Source organism: Mytilus californianus, unplaced genomic scaffold, assembly GCF_021869535.1.
Source record: "Mytilus californianus isolate M0D057914Y unplaced genomic scaffold, xbMytCali1.0.p SCAF_7, whole genome shotgun sequence".
Classification (NCBI taxonomy): Eukaryota; Metazoa; Mollusca; class Bivalvia; order Mytilida; family Mytilidae; genus Mytilus; species Mytilus californianus.
Window position 1 is genome coordinate 8,365,728 of NW_026262723.1, and position 21,571 is coordinate 8,387,298.

The 21,571-nt window shown below is 33.3% G+C and overlaps 2 protein-coding genes across 2 annotated transcripts; one reads left to right on the forward strand and one right to left on the reverse strand.

The window, feature by feature from the left end:
• The first annotated feature begins 495 nt into the window (after nt 1-495).
• Nucleotides 496-4,258, forward strand: LOC127708188 (beta-1,3-galactosyl-O-glycosyl-glycoprotein beta-1,6-N-acetylglucosaminyltransferase 3-like). The gene is made up of 3 exons (XM_052213037.1): nt 496-570; nt 2,747-3,761; nt 4,251-4,258. Exons 2-3 carry the CDS (start codon nt 2,747-2,749, stop codon nt 4,256-4,258), a joined length of 1,023 nt encoding a protein of 340 aa, XP_052068997.1. The 5' UTR covers nt 496-570.
• Nucleotides 4,259-6,476: 2,218 nt separating this feature from the next.
• LOC127708189 (uncharacterized) lies at nt 6,477-18,532 on the reverse strand. The gene is made up of 6 exons (XM_052213038.1): nt 18,519-18,532; nt 18,292-18,322; nt 18,009-18,195; nt 16,005-16,076; nt 12,266-12,424; nt 6,477-6,523 (listed from the first exon to the last, which is right to left on the reverse strand). The coding sequence occupies exons 1-6, from the start codon at nt 18,530-18,532 to the stop codon at nt 6,477-6,479; spliced, it is 510 nt and encodes a 169-aa protein (XP_052068998.1).
• Nucleotides 18,533-21,571: the final 3,039 nt, after the last annotated feature.

Here is a 21,571-nt window from a genome sequence, read left to right on the forward strand (position 1 = left end):
GAAGATATACATAACTTGGCTCGATCTCGACCCATATGGAATCTATTGACCCCGTACATAACCTATTGGGTCACTAGCACAAAGTGTTACTAATAATATTGACAAGGTATGGTCAAACTAGTAAAACGATGAAATAAGATTGTGACAACAAAGCAGTACATTAACAAAGGCTATTACGTTCTAGTTCACATTCAATAAGTGCATGTCATTGACCATTTTATTTACAATTACACGTTTTTCAAAGATATTTCCTTTTAGATAAATTCCAACACGATTTTGTTTAACACAGCTTAACTATTTGAAGATATCACCTCCATTGATATTTACATTAAATGATAACAAATAGTGTTATCGATAAAAATCAATTCATTTAGTTTTTTGTTGAAATATGAAATACGTACTCGAGTTATGTCTGATTACGTTAAATTGTGTGTTTTTCATCTTTCCATGGATACAAAAATATTTTTTCATTAAACAGATTCCATGTGTTGGTTATTTAAAGGATAACATCTAGGGGATAAATCAAAGCATACGACAGTTCGTGCAGAAGTGTAGGAACTGTCCTTAGATGTGAGTTTTTCCATTTTCTTTTGTCTGTTGAATTTTAATTTTACTAAATACGGTAAGACTTCCCTTTGAACACTTCTTCTTTTATGTCTATGCTTATTCTGTCAATCAGAGGGATTTAAACAGAAGTCTTTCCCTATACATTTAAAGTAATTGACCTATTAATATAAAATAACCTCGATAGAAGGTTTACGTCCACCAGACAGAAACCTAGAAAGAACCCTCCCCAAAAAAGACAAAACAAACAAAAAACACCTCGAGGTGATCATACATAAAAGCAAGCTCTTGATTACCCCAATTCTTATCATAAAACATGTGAAAAATGTAGTCAATTTCTATTTTCAAATAATTATCATTTTCAGTGGTTAAATGACATTGCTTTTTAATCAGCTTGACTAAAGGAAAAACAAGAGCACCGCATCTATAACAACGACGTGTGATTCTGGAATTACTTAATCAGTATCAATAATGGGGGTTCAGGGGAAGGGTTTAAGTCAATGAGACACCAAGGAATCGACATAAAAAGACATATAAAAGTCAATTCAATGTCTTAAATAATAAACAAGTCCCTGTTCAAACTATTAATCACTTCTACTACAGGAGTATATATTACATATTTTGAGGCACTATAATAATAGCACGGAAGTGTTTCACATTTTAATGTCGAGGCCTTTTATACCCAACCATACGGTATGGGCTTTTCTCATTGTTCAAGGCCGTGCGGTTGCCTATAATTGCTTTCATCCACTTCAGTTAAACCCTGCTTTGGCTATCATGCCACATCTTATTTTTACATAAATAGAATAACCAAAACGGTCTCACTTCAACATGATCGATTTACAAGCTATATCCTTAGCCCTGTTACATTATTTAAAGGTCTGACTAAAGACAAACAACCCCGCTGCGTACTGGCATAACCAATAAACGTAACTGTGAACACATGTTTCTGCTATACATAAAATTGAGAATGGAAACGGGGAATGTGTCAAAGAGACAACAACCCGATCAAAGAGCAGCCCGAGGCCACAAAGGGTCTTCAAAGCAGCGAGAAAATCCCGCACCCGGAGGCGGGCTTCAGCTGACACCAAACAAAAATGTGTACTAGTTCAGCGAAAATGGACGTCACACAGGAATATGGCAGTTGGTATCAAATAGTTCGTTTCTATGTGCGTTGGGCGTTTGTTTTTGTTGCACTTCGGTGTTCCTGTTGTTTTTTTGTTTTCCTCTTATAGTTGATGTGTTTCCCTCGGTTTTTGTTTGTAACCCGGATTTGTTTTCTCTCAATCAATTTATGACTTTTGAACACCGGTATACTACTGTTGCCTTTATATATTTTTTTGCGTCCGAAGCGCATTTCTGGATTTACAATCATCAGGAACACTTATACCTCAAAAACATGAAAGCAATTGGTGTTTATGTGTAATTAACTACCTAAAAGCATGAAGAGCTACATGACCGAATAGGGCCTTACAGAATTACCCAACCCATCTAAGGTTATTAATTTTGCTTCAGGGAGTTGAAAGTACCATATTTTGAGCTGGTGCACGAATTTAAACTATTTGTTATCTGAGCGTCGTAACGATTTAAGGTATTGGATCTTGTGCTTCGTGGTTTTTATGCGATGGTTTAAGTGATTGATTATTTAACTTTTATTTCATCATAACCTATATGGCTTTCGTAGGAGATGATTTCCATATGACACTCCTTACGTTATCGTCAAAGTTTTTATATAAAAAAAAAATGACCGCACTAGACCAAATGCAAAGGAAAATTGTTAACTGCATCATCTGATTGTAAACTCTGGTGGGTTTTTCATGGATGATTATTGAAATCTAAAGTTCAGATCAATTTTGGATGGTTTTGTAATTTTTTGATTTTTTTTAGTTTGGAATTTTTTAATGTTGGAGGATCTTGGAATCAGAAAGCTCTAAAAATTAACAAACATTTTTTTGTATGCGTTATTATAAGAAAATGCAAAAACTATCAATTTGAAAGATAAGTGGAATTGTTGGTTTGATTGTTTGATTGACAGTAAAGGTAGTTGTAGCTGTCACGGAAAAATTCCATATATATGGATCGGCTAATGATAGAATGATATGATAGATAAATATACAATAGACACATTGATGGACTTAGTATGATATTAACTTTACATTACATTGCTTTATTTTATTTGTAGATGATGACCAGACTTATATCACAATTTCGACGATCGTATAAATTGATTATTTTCTTAATGTTGATATTGACTATTATAAAGTGTTTTGATATTTATACTATTATATTTGGGAATAACAAAACGGACAACGAACATTGGACACGAGTTCCAAAATTTCGAGGGAGAAATGAAGTTTCCTGTAAAAAACTAATTGAAAGAGATAGTACCGAGATAATACTCGCCTATTCCCACATGCACAAATATGGTTACCGGATATCACCTGACAAATATTTCACGTATTTATCAACGAATTGTTCTCTTTTAAACGATTTCATGTTTAATTACAAATTCCCCATTACAGAGGAAGAATTAAAATTTCCAATAGCCTTCATAATATTAATGTATAAAGATGTTGAGCAAGTCGTTAGATTATTAAGAGCAATATACAGACCTCAAAATCATTATTGTATTCATGTTGACCTAAGTGCACCGGAAGAAACTCATTTAGCCGTCGATTCCATAGCTCGTTGCTATAACAACATTTTTGTGGTATCCAAAAAGGTTGATATTATATATGGACATATTAGCAGGCTGAATGCAGAAATTAATTGTATGTCTGATTTTGTTAGAAGAAGCAACTCATGGAAATACGTGCTTAATATACCAAGTCAACAGTATCCGTTGAAAACAAACGCTGAGATTGTGAAAATTCTTACAAAATTTAATGGCTCTAACATTGTAGAAGGAATCATAAATCAAAGCCGAACAATCAAAGACAGGTACCAAAATCGATTCTTTGCATTTAGAAATGACTTGCATCGCTATGGTAAAAAGACTCCTTTCCATAATAAAAACATTGCAATTGTGAAAGGATTAGCAATTGGAGCTTTCAGTTATAACTTTGTCAGATTTGTACTGGAAAGTGATGTTGCAAAAGAGCTATTGATTTGGATGAAAGATATCTATAGTCCAGATGAATATTATTGGGCAACATTAAACTACAATGCAGCAATTCCTGCACCTGGCCGATACATTGGTATGTTAGTCGAAATGTTTAGTATTTTACATAGTGGCACTGTAGATTTTGGTTTTCAATGCTCATCAGCTTTGTTTTTGATTTGGCCTTCTAACCGCCATTTATGACTTGTTAAGAATACATAACTCGCGTCTGGTATAAATATTTGAGCTTGGTATCTTTGATGAGTTTATACATTTGATTGTGTATTGGGGTTACACATCAAGTTACCAAAACATTTTTTTTCTGGACCTGTAGTAAACAATTTTTATGACATTAATTTTCTGTTTACAAAAATGTGATACAACAATGACGAAATCAGTGTTCAAGTATCACTTATCACAGTCAGTCCAAAATGAAGCGGGTTTAAGCAACTATAGGTCTGTGCTTAGTAAAACCCATAACTTATAGTCAGCTATAGAAAACAACAAGGGCCTTATTTATGACAAAACAAGAATTAAACGACACATAAATGTGACAAACAACAACCAACAAAAATCACTGTTATAGGCTCTTGACTTTGGACAGGCACATAAACAATATAGGGGTAAAACACGTGTGTGATTGCTCGTTCTTTTCCATAACACCTGACAGTGGTGTAATAGCACAACAGAAGAACAAAGATTAAACATAAGTTGAAACATACTCATCAGCAAAGCACAAAAAACATAAAGATAGAAGAAAAATGCATCGATCTAAGAGTACACACAGTTACTGAAAGCTATTCTAAAGCTTATAACACCTAAAAAAAACATGTTCACGCAGAGAAAAGTACTAATCAGCACACATTCAACGGATTTACAGTCTGAGCTTTAGTATATAGCGTACTTACACACCACGTTTTGACTACGATTACTCTTAACCAACCGTTTAACTGACTAAAACCTGTCAAAGCCGACTGATGTTTAGACCAAATAGCAGGCCGGCTGATTTTGGACCAAATATTTGTAAATATCAATTTATTATTTCAATTTCTGAATATTTTTAAGCGTATACGTGGTAGCCATTTTATCAAATGAATGTCTTTTAAGACGATTAATTATGTGTATTTCGTGTGAAGTGACGTTAAGATATAATTTTAGATACGATAGGCACATTTTTTCTAACTTATAGTGGTTGAAATAGAAATGTACTGTATACAGATATAAGAAGATGTGGAATGAGTGCCAATGAGACAGCTCTCCATCCAAGTCAAAATTTATAAAAGTAAACCATTATGGGTCAAAGTACGGTCTTCAACACGGAGCCTTGGCTCACACCGAACAGCAAGCTATAAATGGCCCCAAAAATTACTAGTGTAAAACCATTCAAACGAGAAAACCAACGGTCTAATCTATATAAAAAACGAGAAACGAGAAACACTTATGAACCACATCAACAAACGACAACTACTGAACACCAGATTCCTGACTTAGGACAGGTGCAAACAATTGCAGCGGGTTTAAACGTTTAAATGGTACCAAACCTTCACCCTTATCTGAAACAATAGTTTAACACCTCAACACAGAAAGACACACTATACAATATCAATTGAAATGGCTTAACTCAATCAAAAGACATATTAACACCAGTGAACATACACTGAACAAATAAATTTGATCTATGAGACAATGCAACTACAAAATAAATAAACTAAGGGAAGAATAGTGTACATGTATATGTAACGTGTAACATAACCAACGGGAGGTGACTTTAGTCGGAAACAAACTAACACATAAATCAGGCCGTTAGTTTTCTTGTCATTTAGGGGCCTTTTATAGCTGAATATGCGGTATGGGTTTTTCTCATTGTTGAAAGCCGTACGTTGACCTATAGTTGTTAACCTATATGTCATTTGGTCTCTGGTGGAGAGTTGTCTCATTGGCAATTATACCACATCTTCTTATTTTTATAACACACTCGTTACGAAAAAGAGGTCTTTTTGCGATCGTCAATATTAGACAAACAGAAAAACATGTATCACATTTTTAAAATTATAAAACTGGAATAGTCGAGAATCAATTCAAAATCGAAAACAAATACCTGTCACAAAATCCAACGAGGAGGTATTATAAGAGCCATTATTTGGCCACTGAAATTGCAAAATATCAAAGATTCAAGACTTTGAAAAAGATATTTAACATGAAGTACACTGTGTAGCAAATTATCGTTTTAGGTAAAGCTTTTGCTCATATCTAAATATAAATGACATGATCTCAAAATGAGCCTTGCCACTGGACGTTAAGCAACCAACAATCAATCAATCAATCAAGATTTCGTTTCTCGTTTCTCGTTTTTTATATAGATTAAACCGTTGGTTTTCCTGTTTGAATGGTTTTTCACTAGTCATTTTTTGTGCCCTTTATAGCTTGCTCTTCTGTGTGAGCCAAGGCTCCGTGTTGAAAGCCGTACTTTGACCTATAATTGTTTACTTTTTACACATTGTGACTTGGATGGAGAGTTGTCTCATTGGAACTCACACCACATCTTCTTATTTATATTATCATACCTTATCCTTTTAGTAGATTAAAAACGTAAAAATAAAACATTAACATTTTAACATTAAAATTTTTTTTCAGGAAATCCCAACGAATTGTCATTTCTCGTGGTGTATATTTCATGGTGGAATGAACCTGATACGAATAATAATAGGTGTCATGGAAAAATCGTGAGAGACATTTGCATCTTTGGAATTGAAGATTTACCAACTTTAGTTGGATTACCTCATATGTTTGCAAACAAATTTTATCTAGACTATCAACCGCTTACATTAGACTGCTTAGAAGAATGGTACTTTTCAAAGGCTATTAATAGAGAAATGTCGCTTTAGATGAGAGTTTTGTTATTAGCTCACCTTTCCTAAAAGGAAATGTGAGCTTTTGCCATCACTTGGCGTCCGTCGACGTCCGTCGTCGTCGTCCGTCCGTCCGGTGTAAACTATTTCAAAGATCTTCTCCTCTGGAACTACTGAACCAATTTCAACCAGACTTAAGCTGAATGATCATTAGGGTATCTAGTATAAAGTTTGTGTTTTATTTATTTTTTTCGTCAAAAAACATGGCCGCCATTGATAAAAATAGTACATAGGGGTAAAATGCAGTTTTGGGCTTATATCTCAAAAACTAAAGCATTTAAAGCAAAACTCACGGAGTGAAAGTATTCATTAGGTAGAGATCTACATGTCCTTAAATTTTTAGACGAATTAGACAACTGATTTTGGGGTTATTGCCCCTGATTTGACAATTTTAAGGAAATTTTGCAGTTTTTGGTTATTACCTTGAATGTTAAAGAAAAAGATAAACAACAAACAGCAAAAGTGTTTTGCAAAGTAAGATCTTCAAATAATTCAAATAATCAAAATTGTCAATTGACCCCTGAAGGAGTTATAACCCTTTAAAGACATTTTTTTCTTAATTTGTTCATTATGTTTGTTAATTGTCAAAAATTTATGAAAGATTAATGCAAAAAAAAATTACAGATGAGCGATTCAGGCTCTTGAGAGCCTCTTGTTTTAATATTGCTGGAAATTTATTGAAAATATTTAATGAGTTTTGTGAATTCACGAGAATATGAAATGTTAGGAGTTATAATAGAAAAACAAAGGATATGGGGTTTCCATCCATGATACAAAATCAGTACATGCACAGCAAAAAACACACAAAAACCAAAGGAACAGCGCTTTTGTTGCTGTTCTTCATCTCAAAATCACAGTGTGGCATTCAACACGGAACAAAAAAAAAAAAACACTCTCACCTCACTGCAAGTTTAAGATGGTCCCTAGCACTGGTTTGCGCGGATTCTTTGCAAAAATAATTCGAATAGACTTTGTAAGATGTAACACCACCAAATCGGTCCCGGCCAAAAAAAGAACATACTGGAAAGTAGTACATATTCAAAACAAAATAGTTCCTATGCATAGATGTAAATATCAAACTTTCTAGAATACATTTAAGTAACTTAGGTATTAAATGAAAGGTGAAGGACTGGTGATCCTTGTAGAACACATATTGACTGATAATTTTGAATAATACAAACATGTATGGGCATATATTGCCTGTTTTTTTTCATTTGTCATTTGTAAGAAATTGTAGAATATAAAAACATAGATTACTATGTTATAATATAAGATGTTATACAAAAGCTCTGATTAATGGTGAAATAAGTAAAATGCACGGTAAAGTGATGAATTCGATGACACTTACCTCAATTTCGTTTTATTCACATTTAATTGCGCAAATTGTATGGAATTTACTTAATTGTCCATTAATCAAGACGGTTGTAGAACATATTACATCTCACAATCAAAAAGAGTCGTTGACATATGATTTTTCATTAGTTTTTTATTAGTTTTGAATTAGCTTTTACGAGTACTCTCAAATCTTAACATTGTGTCTTTTGTGTTTGCTTTTTATGTGCTTTGTATCGATCTGATGAGTTACGCCATGTTTAATCCCATCACTTTCTGTATGTGCCTGTCCCAAGTCAGGAGTCTGTAATTCTGTGGCTGTCGTTTGTTGCTGTATATCATATTTGTTTTTTGTTATTTGTTTTGTACATAAATCAGGCCGTTAATTTTCTCGTTTGAATTGTTTATAGTTGTCATTTATGGGCCTTCTATAGCTTACTATGCGGTATGGGTTTTGCTCATTGTTGAAGGCCGTACGGTGACCTAAAGTTGTTAACTTCTTTTTCATTTCATCTCTGGTGGAGAGTTGTCTCATTGGCAATCATACCACAATTTCTGATTTGTATATGTGTATTTATATTCAACAATTTCATACAAATAACAAATTAATAAATAGACATCCTACCTTTTTTTCTGTCTGTAAATAGTCCGTCACATTCTTGATATAAGTTACTATCGAGTAGATCCAAACATATTTTGTCGGGGTAGTTTAGAAACAGTGAATATGACTTGAGAAGACGTTGGTGCGTCTGGGAAGAACTAATTGTTAGGAACTTAGGAATAAAGTAAACTATGAAAAATTCGTCCGTGTTTTGATTTGGAATGAAACAAATTGCAAAGACACCCCTAAACAATAAATATGGACACAATAAAAAACAAAATCATCATTGAATGTTTTCTTCATTTCATAAAAAAATTAAAACGTGTATCTTTATTTATCTTACTCGTGATAAAATGATATTTACTTGGGCCGTTTTACCCGGTCAATATCAGTTATTTTAAAAGTAAAAACAAATGCAATACATTTACCGAATCAAAAGTATAACATTTTTCTCAATTGAAGAAAATAATGGTTTTTATCGACAATCGGTGGTATCTCAAGGGGCGCATTGCTTTTGTGCCCATTTTTTGAAAAATGAAGTATTTGATTTTAATAAAAGTTGTATCTTGAATACGAAGCTCGTATAAGAACATTTGTAGACTATCCCCCCCCCCTGGATAAGTAAGTGGGCTCATACTCATTTTTCAAACCAAACTGAGAGTCATTTAAAGGTTTACAGTTGTATTGTATATAGATATAATTAGAAGATGTGGTATGAGTGCCAATGAGACAACTCTCCAGCCAAGTCACAATTAGTAAAAGTAAACCATTATAGATCAAAGTACGGCCTTCAACACGGAGCCTTATGTTCACATGTTCGAGGTGATAAGGTGGACATACTTCATTTGGACAGAAAAAGAGGAGGAAAAACGGCTAGTTTTTTTTTTAATAAGCATACATAAAAGATATCTAAATGTTTTGAAAAAGGGAGACAAATTATATAATTAGCATTTGATCTTAGCATTTAGAAATCTAATCGGTGTTCAATGTTTCTATTTTGGTTTTATGATGAATGTGATTTATGAATATGTTTTATTATGGGAAAAAAACTATTTTGTAACATTGTTATTAGAAGTCTCTTTTCAATAGATATGTTATAGATATTTTTATTTATGGAATAGTTTTGCGGTGTATCGTAAATTATACCATAGCTTTTGTTTCAATCCCTGTAATAACCTAATGAGACTTCAACTTCGTCTAGTGAGGTTATTGCAGCCGCGGGGGTTTCAACAAAAGCACGTTTTGATTTGTATCAAACTCCCAAGCCGTACATTGATATAAAGGGTTTTCAAAATGTTCACGATTAAAATAACACGTTGCCTAGATAGACGTCCTTATATTTAAGCTTCATTTAGAGTACCTCGACGCTATCTAATTTATACGGTCCAACATTTTTATTATAACTTAAGCAACCTGGTTAAAATCGAGATGTCAGCAGTGTATTTCAACTGTTCAAATAATTTTTAAACCTATATCTGTACACTGGAGACTACTGGAATACAATCCAAGTATACGTCTCAATAACCGAAAATCAAGGTTATCAAACTACCCCAACTTATTTTCCAGTATATATATATATCCTTTTTGGTCTCTTGGAAAATGTTGTTTGTGCTGTGTTTAGACCCCTCTACCAAGAAGTTTGTTTTGCATGCACACGTATAAAAATTGCGGTTTTTATCCAACGCAATTATAGGTTTGAACGTTGTTTTCAATTTAAACTTATTTGTTTCTTTTTTGTTCTGTGAGCGAACTTTTGTGCATTTGAAAATATAGGACAGCGGAGTTGGCGTACCTGGGTTCCATTCCCAGCCTAGGCATTCATTTATATTGGTTGGTGCCAAAAAATGGCAATTAAGCTTAGTGGTCCCAGTCTAACTCTGTTGTTCCTAGCTATCTCTAAAAATTCAGCCAGCCGCGGACAAATTTTTTTTTCTTTCTTTTTTTTCCCGAAGTTCAGATATAACAAAACCATGGTATAAGTGAGATGATCTGAGATAGCTATGGTATAATTTTTGGTTACTGAGATTTATACTCGGTTTGAATCTAGCAGTAAATATATTATTCACAGGAAAATAGACAGATTCAAAATTCAAAGTACACCCTAAAGTTTTGTTTAAAAGACTTAATATATTATTAAACATTGAAAACTTGTTACTTTATCAAAGGACGGTTTTATGGGTGTCGCATGCTGATCAATGTATAGACTGTCCTGATGACTGGTTAGAAAGGAAACATTTATTGTTGGAATTAAGTTCAATAATAATATCAGCAAACCATTAGCCATTGACTTATTTAAACTGCAAATGATTATACATGTATTCCGCAGGTACAAAATATAAAGAATTTTTGATAAATTTTCAATTTCTTGAACTTCCTTGTTTTAGTTAATAAATTCATTGAACGAAATAGTTGGTGTAAGTTATTGTGATGAAATTACTTGCCCTTCCGAGGCAACTGGGAATTCACTCATGGTTTTGGTTGAGTTCACTGGTTTTGTTCATTGGTTAGTTCTCTTATGATGTTATGTTTACGTTTTTTGTTTTTTTATTTTTCATTTTATTTCTTTACCATGATATCATATCCTGACTTTCTTATGGTCTGTTTTACAATATTAAGATAAAGTATGAGGGTCTATGATCTATTCAGGAGCATCTGACATCACCCCCGGTTTTGGTGGGTTGTCTGTTGCTCAATATTTAGTTTTCTATGTTGTATTTTTTATACTGTTGTTTTTCTTTTTCATTTTTTGCCATGACATTGTCAGTTTGTTTTCCCCTTTTTCATTTGAATCTCTCTCTCTCTCTCTCTCTCTCTCTCTCTCTCTCTCTCTCTCTCTCTCTTTTAATCAAAATTATGTTTTCCAGTAATAAATAATTGGGATAAATGTTTTGTCTTGTAAAGTAATCAAACTAAAACAAGTATCATGATGGTAAACTGGATATGTTTTTTTTTAAATCCTGAATCAATTCCTTTCCCGGCAAGTTAATTGGTTTATAAAAACACGAATCACAGTGTACTGCTTCTTTCTGATATCTCGTAAAGCTTTCTTTCCTTTGCTTAGACAATTCCATGGAAAAAACCCAAAAGATGGAAAGAAAACTTGCAGTCAGCAAACATAATACAGTAATTTATCCAATGATCAACATTTACCATGGAAACCTAGGTACCACAGAATGATAAATGCTCTCCATGTTTGTTATATTTAAGTCTTTATTGATGATATCTGCATCAACTGATCATACGATACTATTTCAATGAGATAATACACATTGCTCTCTTTGCTGATGTATTAAAATGTATGCATTGAGGAGATGGGATTGTTCCCTTCCGGAATACCCGTAACTCTAGAAGAAGGCATAACTTTAAGGTTTTTAGTTGTTCATTGAATGCATACTTTTGCCGACTTTTGTTGTTTTTGGCCATTCTTTTTATTCGTCTCTCTGCGAGTAATGTTTTATTGCCTTCGTTATACCATCTTACTTGTATAACAGAAAATTTTTTCGTTTACATAGAAAAAAAGGCAAAAGCAAAAGTGATGTTTCAAAGATTAAGTTTTATTTTATTTTGAGCAGACAACACAATACACTTGGACGTTGTCAACGTACGGTGGGCACGGTAAAGATCCACAACGCATTTTAGTAATGTAAAGCAAATGGTCGTCGTTGTTTCTTTTTCCTCCAGTGACAAATGTAGGATGTGAATCTACGCATATATACGGAGACGGATTATGAGCATAGCTACTAGATACAATAATGCCACCATACTCTTCTTTCCATCCGGAGTAGCAGGTTTTTCTGCTTGGGAACATGACAGATGACGATGTATTTGTACTGCGACATAATGCACATGTAACGTCCTCGTTGACGATCGACCCAAAGTGGGAATCTTGAAATTCTGTTCCATACATATAACTATCACCTGTAGATGCAGTATTATTGCTGAGTTCTGGATCGGAAGGCAAGCAGAGCATGTTTGATGCGCCTCCTTTATAACTACTGCTGTAGAAGTGTTTCTCTCCTACAGCATAACCTGTGGATATGTACAATTATCAACTATATATATATATATATAAAATACATACTCGTAACTCTATGTCTAAAGTGGTAGATTTTAAAGTTCAAAGTTCATAAGGTTCCATTCATGGCAGATAACGCGAAAATTAGACTCAACTTACAATATTTACAATAAATTGCAGTGCAACCCATTATTACCAGTATGGTTGCTTTACCATTAACACAATCAGATGACTGACCCACCTTAATCTTTTAAAAGTGAGGCGTATGACACCAAAGGGACATTCAAACTCATAAGTCGAAAATAAACTTGCAATGCCATTGCTAAAAAAGATAAAGACAAACAGACAAACAACAGTACACAAAACACAACATTGAAAACTTAAGTCTGAGCAACACGAACCCCACCAAAAACTGAAGGTGATCTCAGGTGCTCCGGAAGGGTAAGCGGATTCTGCGCCACATGTGGAACCCGTCGTGTTGGTCATGTTAGTACAAACCCGGTGATAAGTCTAATTCGGTAGGTCACATTCGGGGAAAAGGGGACGGGATTGTAGTTGTCCGTTGTCATCTGTGAAACAGATATTCGATAACGTCAACCAACTCGTGATGGCGTCAGTAAAATTTACGAAGGGCTGATTTCAACACCACATGGAACTCTTGGTTTAATAGTTTCCTTCTGAGCAGCACCCATTTCAAGGAAATCATGATAGGAAATAAAAACCCTGGGATATCGTATCAACTTGGAGATATATACTCCGTATGCAGGCGCTGCTGGAATGTTGCTACATGGAAACGGAAAGTTCACAATTAGGAAGCTGAAATCATCTCTTTTGTCATTTGTTTTCAACTGACCCTCATTGTCAATTTCTAGATGTAAGTCAAGATATGGGGCAGACTTAATTATATCTGTTGTATCCTTTATCTAAAGTTCGATGGGATGGATGCGTTCAACATATAGTCATCAAATTTTGAATTATTATACGCCCGTCAAAATTTTGACGGGACGTATTATGGTATACAAATGTCGTCTGTCCTTCTGTGCGTCTCTCTATCTGTCCGTCTGTCTGTCCGGCGTAAACATGTCGCACCGTAACTTGAGAACGACTTATCCAAATTTCATGAAACTTAAGATAGTTGTTTCTTATGATGGTCAAACGATCTGTATACTTTTTGGTGAAAATAAGATTAAAACTTTTGGAGTTACGGGACTGAGTAACTAAAACAGGTGTGTGTGTTTTTCACATGTAACGCCGTATCTCAAAAACAATTTATGATTATAGTTAAAACTTTACACACTTCTTAGTTATATTAATCTTAAGATCTGTATACTTTTTGGTGATGATTCAAAATTTTATTTTTTAGTTATTGAGTATTTGTAAAAAAGGGGGGAGGGGTTTTTCACATGTCGCGCCGTATCTCAAAAACGATTTATGATTATTGCTTACAATTTTATACACATCTTAGTTATATTAATCTAAAGATCTGTATACTTTTTAGTTTTTGATTCAAAATTTTATTTTAGAGATATTGAGTTTTTTGTAAAAAAAAAAGGGGGGGTTTCACATGTCGCGCCGTATCTCAAAAACAATTTATGATTATTGCTTAAAATTTTACACACTTCTTAGTTATATTTATCTAAAGATCTGTATACTTTTCGGTTTTGATTCAAAATTTTATTTTAGAGATATTGAGTTTTTTGTAAAAAAAAAGGGGGGGTTTTCACATGTCGCGCTGTATCTCAAAAACGATTTATGATTATAGCTTAAAATTTTACACACTTCTTAGTTATATTAGTCTAAAGATCTGTATTCTTTTTGGTTTTGATTGAAAATTTTGTTTTAGAGATATGTCAAAAACTATTTATGATTATTGCATAAAAATTCACACACAAGACATCGGGCGTATCATGCGCTCATGGCGCAGCTGTTTATTTAGTTAGAGAACATCATTTATATAGTGAAGTTTAATGATACTGCTAACTTCATTTCCTTCTTCCTAAGACGTTCCTGTATGAGGTAAGCCTGATATGAATAATAGCACAAGTCGTCAAAAAGAGGAGCATGACAGACATTTTAAATAAAATTACATTATTATCCTTTTCTTATATTTTAACAGAATAAATACGATCGCCATGCACATTAATAACTCCTGTGTGTACAGAATCTTGCGATTCAAACTGTAGTGACTGTTTGAGTGGAAAATGTTTTCCATCACTCTCACCCACACAGATACTACAACATTGTAACAAAATTAATAAAAATATAACTCGAAATCAATTCTGTTACTAAACTTTCCACTTAAAAAATTTCAACCAGTAAATTTTCCCGGCGTTACTCTACACCTATGAATGTATAAAACAATTAATTGGTCATAAACACCACTCAAGTTTGGCAAATATTTTCCTCATAACTGAAGCATAATCAACCCAACGTAACATGATTGTTTTATCTCGTTAACTCTATTCAATTGCTGAAAAAAATCACATTATCAATCACAGTTGATTTTCATTACAATCATAGATAACTGTTATAAAATCATCAAACAAGAACTGCATAAATGCATCAAAGTAATACCTCAATCGAAGTCCTGGCTATAAAATATTAACAATTCTAAAATGACGTTCTTCAAACGCTTGAGTAAACACCTGTGGTAAAAATATCAAAATATTGTATGTACGCTGATCGGGCTGTTCCAATAACACTCCTACGTGGTATGTTTTTTTTATGAATGAGTTACCCTAGGTCAAAGGGTGTAAATGACGTCATTGAATGATCAATTCTAACTGTGACGTAAGAACATAAGCATTGTACGGGAAAATGCACGAATGTGAAAGTCTTCAAAACATGGAAACATAAACAAACGAAAATATGAATTTGTTGAAAACCCACTTTCTTAAATTTTCAGAATCGTTTTATTTTATCCTAACCTATCTAAGAATGTTATTGTAAATAATTTAAGCTTGTCACTTCTTCAGGTTTCCTTATGTTTTACGTCAATATTAATAGTGTGTTCAATAACGGGAACAGCAAATAATTGCCCTTTACCTAGAACGCTTTGATCCAAAAGAATTGCTATTGTCCTGTTACAATAGAAATAATTCACGGGGATTTGAATTTATATTGATTTTACCACGGGTTTGGCCTTTATGCCGATATTTTATCCCTTGATATCGCTCGAGGTAAAATGTTTTGTACAAAGGGTCATCCCGTGGTAAAATCAGAATAAATCAAAACACCAATGAATTATTTCGTAAATAATTATAACTGTTTGAGTCGTGTTTCAAGAAAAGTAAGTAATATTAATAATGATACTAACAAAAATTTCACGCCATCTTTCTTTAATTATGTTATCTCAGATTCTTTTGTTTGTTCTGAATGGTGTGGCATTTGTTTTGCCTTTAAAAACCAGGTAAATGTCACATCTCTAGAATTGGAGAAGGCTTCTGAAACCATGGAAGAACTCCCGAAGAACACAATAATTACCTGAATAAACAAGATCTGTATTTGTTCCTGAACAATCACCTCGTCCCCATCGAATATATGTTGAACCATGGGCTACAATGAAAGAACTTGTCAAATTTCAACAGATGTGTTATCAGATCTTTTGTTTTATTTAAGCTGGAAACCATGCCGAAAAATTTTCCTTGGCTAAACAAATTTATAAGTTATAGATATTTTATATCTTTTGGATTGTTTTGCGGTGTTTCGTAAATTATACCACAGCTCTTGTTGAAACCCCCGGCAAAAACCTCATGAGACGAAGTTGAGTGAGGTTACCGAGGGGTTTCAACAAAAACTATGGTATAATTTACAATACTACGAAAAATTATTAAAAAAATATGGAATATCTATTTTAACCTACCGCATCTTTTGCTATTTAAAATTTTATATATCACATATTTTTTGTTTGTTTACTTTTAGAAAAATTTTGATAAGAATCAGTTAAATTATCGGGCCTTACACATAAAGCTCCGCCTACTTTCTTAGATAAGCACGGGCGTCTGAAGTAGCGGGAATATCAGTTAGACAAGATTTTTTGACAGCGATGGATGTACATTTACATTGATGACGGTTTACAGGCGTAAGAATGTTGAAGGAATTAAATCTTCTGGATATGCTGTGCAACGTAAAAACAGACATAAGCCAAAATCACTTATCTCTTATCTCATGTATCTGTAGGATTGTAACGCTACAATAGAGATTCGGGGGTAAGCATCAATTTGTGACATTTCTGATATATTGAAAGTTTTCTGGAATCGCAGATAAAAGTTGAAATGCATAAGGCTAGTTTTTTTTTAATCAAAATGTTCTAAATTTTTTAATCTTTTAACACTAATATATAATTCTGAGGAAATTATTTCACAATATTTCTCTGAGAGTTTGGATGAATGATTCCATGTTTTAATTTGTACCAAAAGCCCAAGTCGTACATTTATTAAAAGGGATTTCAACGTTTGGAGTAATACTATGGAAAAGTCTATGCATTTATCATATATGAAGCTCCATAAGGGATTCGTGCCCCTGCCCCCCCCCCCCCCCCCCCCCCCCCCCTCCTCCCCCTAAATTCTCAATAACCGAAAATCAACTTATATTTTCCAGTATAATATATATAAAGATATAAGTCTTAACACATTTTAATCTTATTTGTTTGTGTTCTGGGAGGGAATTTTTGTTCTTTTAAAAATATAGAGCAACGGAGTTGGCGTACGTGGGTTCGATTCCCACCCTAGGCATTGATCTATATCGGCTGGTGCAAAGCGGGTAGTTTAGCTTAGTGGTCCCGTACTGATTCTGTTGTTCCTAAGAAAAAAAATTCAGGCGGTCGCGGCCAGATCGTCCTATCTTTCTTTTTCTTTTCGAAGTCCATATACAAAAAAAACATGGTATAATTTTCGGTTATTGGGATTTATACTCGGGTTGCATTTCCATAGGTTCATTGTACAGCTATAGGTTAATAGATATTACATCGACTATTATAAAAAGCATTTATTTCGCCTTTTCAGGATTTGAGGATTATGGGTAATTTCATTGTTTGAACATCTATTATTATATACCTAGGTTCTTCTTAAAAGACGCTGTTTCGCGAAAACCTAAATAATTCCTTATTGTATTTTTTTAAAACAATCAGACTGTAACAATTTATATCCAAAAGACAAAAAGACGAACAGACAAATAACACTATCACTTTATATAAACATGTAGACTAAAGATTGAGCAACACTAACCCTAACAAAAATAGGGGTATTCCGCTTTAGGATTCGTAGTTCCTACTCTGTCAGTGGCGCCCGTCGTGTTGCTCATGGCATGCAAACATCCAATGACAATCGATGATAAGGAGATTAAAGTGTTGCTTCGACAAGGGATCACCTGTGACAAAGATAGTCAATGACAGTCACACATGAAATTTGAACGAAGTAAGAAGCTCCTGTATGAAATGTGATATTGAGTACAATTTTGGAAAAAAAAATAATACCTCTTACCACCTACCTTGATATTTTGTCCTTTCAACTTCCAGTTCCTTTTGTAAACCACTGATGACACCTTCTTGGTGACTGTATCTTGTCTCTAAATCTGTCAAAGATCTGGTAACAGTTTGCAGGGTTGATTCTAAATGTGCTAATCGGTTACCAATCACGTCAGGGTCATTTAAAAGAAGGCGTTTTGAAGATGTTTTGTCGCTATTATCGTTTCCATTTACGAATAATATCCCCAAAACCAGAATAAAGTACTTTAACATGTCCAATAGAGATTAAAGTTACTTCTAGACAATGTATATAAAGAGTGATAAGACGAAATTGGAACTAAGAGGACATATTACGTCATCACATGTCGAAAATCAGATCATGACATTAAGATTATAAATACATAAGTCAAATAAACCTATGATACCGATCGTAGTCAAAATTGTTCTGAAATGAATTTCATCCGGGTAATTCTATATAAAACATTTGAAGCTAAGTTCAAAAGCATATTTCCAGGATGTATTATTCATTTCACCTATTCATAACCATGTCTATTTTTCTTTAATTTATATTCGTTTCTCAATGTACAAGTTATGCACAATCATACCCTGCATTTTGTCAATTTCTGTAGGACAGAAAAATATTACCTTATTAAAAATTTCTTCTTAGTGTTTACAAGACGAGTATATTCATATTAAAAATATGTCTGCCCTTTGCTCGCCTTGCAAAATCAAATGGTCATTTCTTAATCTTAAATATGCATTATTGTCTTTTGGGCTTGTGTTGCTGTTGTGTTTATAACAAACCTTTCTATAATTGTCCGTTTATAAATTTTAAAATTATAAAGAAACTAAGGTTGACCTTAGATGGTTTTGTCTATTTTTTAGGTATAGTTTGTCATGTATCTCTTCAACTGTTTCGGTTTTTATACATTTCTGCCTTTGAAATATGCGGCTTTGGGCGTTCCTGATGAAGGTTAATCAAGAAAAGCACTTTGGACGCATCCAATTATTTAACGTGTTGTTTTCATTTTTTGATATGCATTATTGTCTTCCGGGCTTGTGTTGCTGCAATCATTTTAAATTATGGATTTTTTTTTTTATATATTTTTGTTCTTTTGTTGCATTACAAAATAAATATTTTTACCATTTTATCAACATAGGAAGACATTTATATTCAAATACAATGTATTAATATTCGCCTTTCAACACTCATGTTGAGTTTAGATATGACGAAACCATTGTATAGCAACGTGTTATCAGATTAAACAATTAGGAAATACTTAACTGTGACGTACCTTTGGGGATTTTGTATACTAAATACTATTAGAAACGCATTTAAGTTAAGATAATAAACCATGTTTTTCACAATATTGATATATGCTAAGTATAATTGTACAAGTGTAATTAAACTCACCAAGCAAAAATTATCTTATATGAATATGGACGTTCTGTTTAGGCCGTTTGTTTGTTATTTTGGGATTTGTTTGTGTGGTCTTTTATTTGTTTTAATTTGATGCTTGGAACATTATTATCTTCTTGCCGACTTGTTTCTTTATTATTATGAGGCTGACTTCATACAAGAACTTCTTAGGAAGAAAGATAAGAAATTAGCAATATCCTTTAACTTTACGTTCCGCTATATAGATGATGTTCTCTCACTAAATAATACAAAATTTGGTGACTATGTTGAACGAATCTATCCCATCGAACTAGAGATAAAGGATACTACAGATACAGTTAAGTATGCCTCATATCTTGACTTACATCTAGAAATTGACAATGAGGGTCGGTTGAAAACAAAACTTTACGACAAAAGAGATGATTTCAGCTTCCCAATTGTGAACTTTCCATTTCTATGTAGCAACATTCCAACAGCGCCTGCATACGGAGTATATATCTCCCAATTGATACGATATTCCCGGGCTTGTGTTTCCTATCATGATTTCCTTGATAGAGGATTGCTGCTCACAAGGAAGCTATTAAACCAAGAGTTCCAAACATTATCTACAGTTGACAATTTAAAAGCAATAAACTCATTCCCTGGCGTTATTTTGGTGTAAGCAGGACAACTTCAATAAAAAATTTTATGTAAATATCCTTTTACTTGTTTGTGGAATTTTTATCCAGTTAACACAAACATAAAGTCCCGTAAAATGTGTTTAATCCTATAATACTGAATATTTCGTATTAATATGGTAGATTTGAACTAAACATTTCATGCGATAATGTACCGTATGAATCTCAAGGGATGTACTCAATTATAAAATGTAAAAACAAATTCTGTGCAGTGATAATGTACATGCTGCTATTTTAAACAAACACAAGCTTAACCATTTGTGCTTATTTGAAGCGCAGAGGACCATTGCATAAAAGGTGAAAAATCTTTGGAGTTAGTAAATGCTTAGAAAGAACTGAAAATCCAAAGAATATTCTGAGTGCAAACATAGCTTTTATTAAATTGAAATGTCACATCAAAAGGGCTTTTGGGGGTTTTTAAATTTCTGAAAATTAAATCCCATTTTATTACCCTAAAATTTAAACAGATGTGTGAAAAAGTATCATCTTCTGAACGAGCTATCATACATATTCAAGTTTACGATATGGGCGGAAGAATCGAAGAAAATGCTACATTATTGCCGTCCTGAAATGAATCGCGCATATTGACCCAAATGAACACAAATCAATAACATGCAGGAGATATCCAACCATTAATGTTAAATGGATGGGGAATGGTATAATTCGCATGGATACGTTTCCTGTTTCTGGAATAATTTTCAAAAGGCAAATTCCAATAAAAGTTTTGAAAGACAAAGTTATGAAATGTTAAGAGCACAAACCTAAAGGATCTAAACAAAAGTCGTATATCAAATTAGCAGGAAGGATTTGTAACATAAGTTACTCCTAAGTTTGAGTACAATACCATAATTTATTAAATTGAAATAAACAGAAGGTATCGCTGAATTTATGACAATGGCACAATGAAGGCGGGATTTAAGCGTTAGGCAGATAACATATAAGGATCCTAACATTCACCCAATCGAGTTCATTTAAAGTAAAGCAGAATAACTGGTTGGTCTGCACTAATTGCTTAACAAGCTTTAAGACAAGTTTAAAGAATTGTATCATTTTAGGGGATAGCAAAAAGTAAAATAACAAAAACACCGAACGCCAAGGAAAATTCAAATCGGAAAGTCCCTTATCAAATGGCAAAATCAAAAGCTCAAACACATCAAACGAATGGAAAACAACTTTCATATTCCTTACTAGGTACAGGCATTTCCTTATGTAGAAAATGATGAAATAAACCTGGTTTTCTAGCTAGCTAAACCTCTCATTTGTATGACATTCGCATAAAATACCATTAAATTGACAACAATATGTGAACAATTTGGTGATTCATCTGCGTCATTGTATTCATAAACATAATATGTATATACTGACTGAATAAGTAAAATAACAAAACGTTTTGGCATGCGCTTGGATTTTTTCCATAATTTATTTTGATATTTGCGATTGGGTCAAATAAGGTCACGAGGTATGTTAATTATAAACTGGTTAGTATCGAATCACGTGCAGGACAGATGAT

Coding starts and splice junctions, on each gene's coding strand:
- LOC127708188 (XM_052213037.1), top strand. CDS start 2,747: ATGATGACCAGACTTATATCACAATTTCGACGATCGTATAAATTGATT.
- LOC127708189 (XM_052213038.1), bottom strand. Junction 12,425..16,004: donor TACAGATCTTGTTTATTCAG/GTAATTATTGTG, acceptor CTGCATCTACAG/GTGATAGTTATATGTATGGA. Junction 6,524..12,265: donor CGGATGGAAAGAAGAGTATG/GTGGCATTATTG, acceptor CTCTATTAATAG/CCTTTGAAAAGTACCATTCT.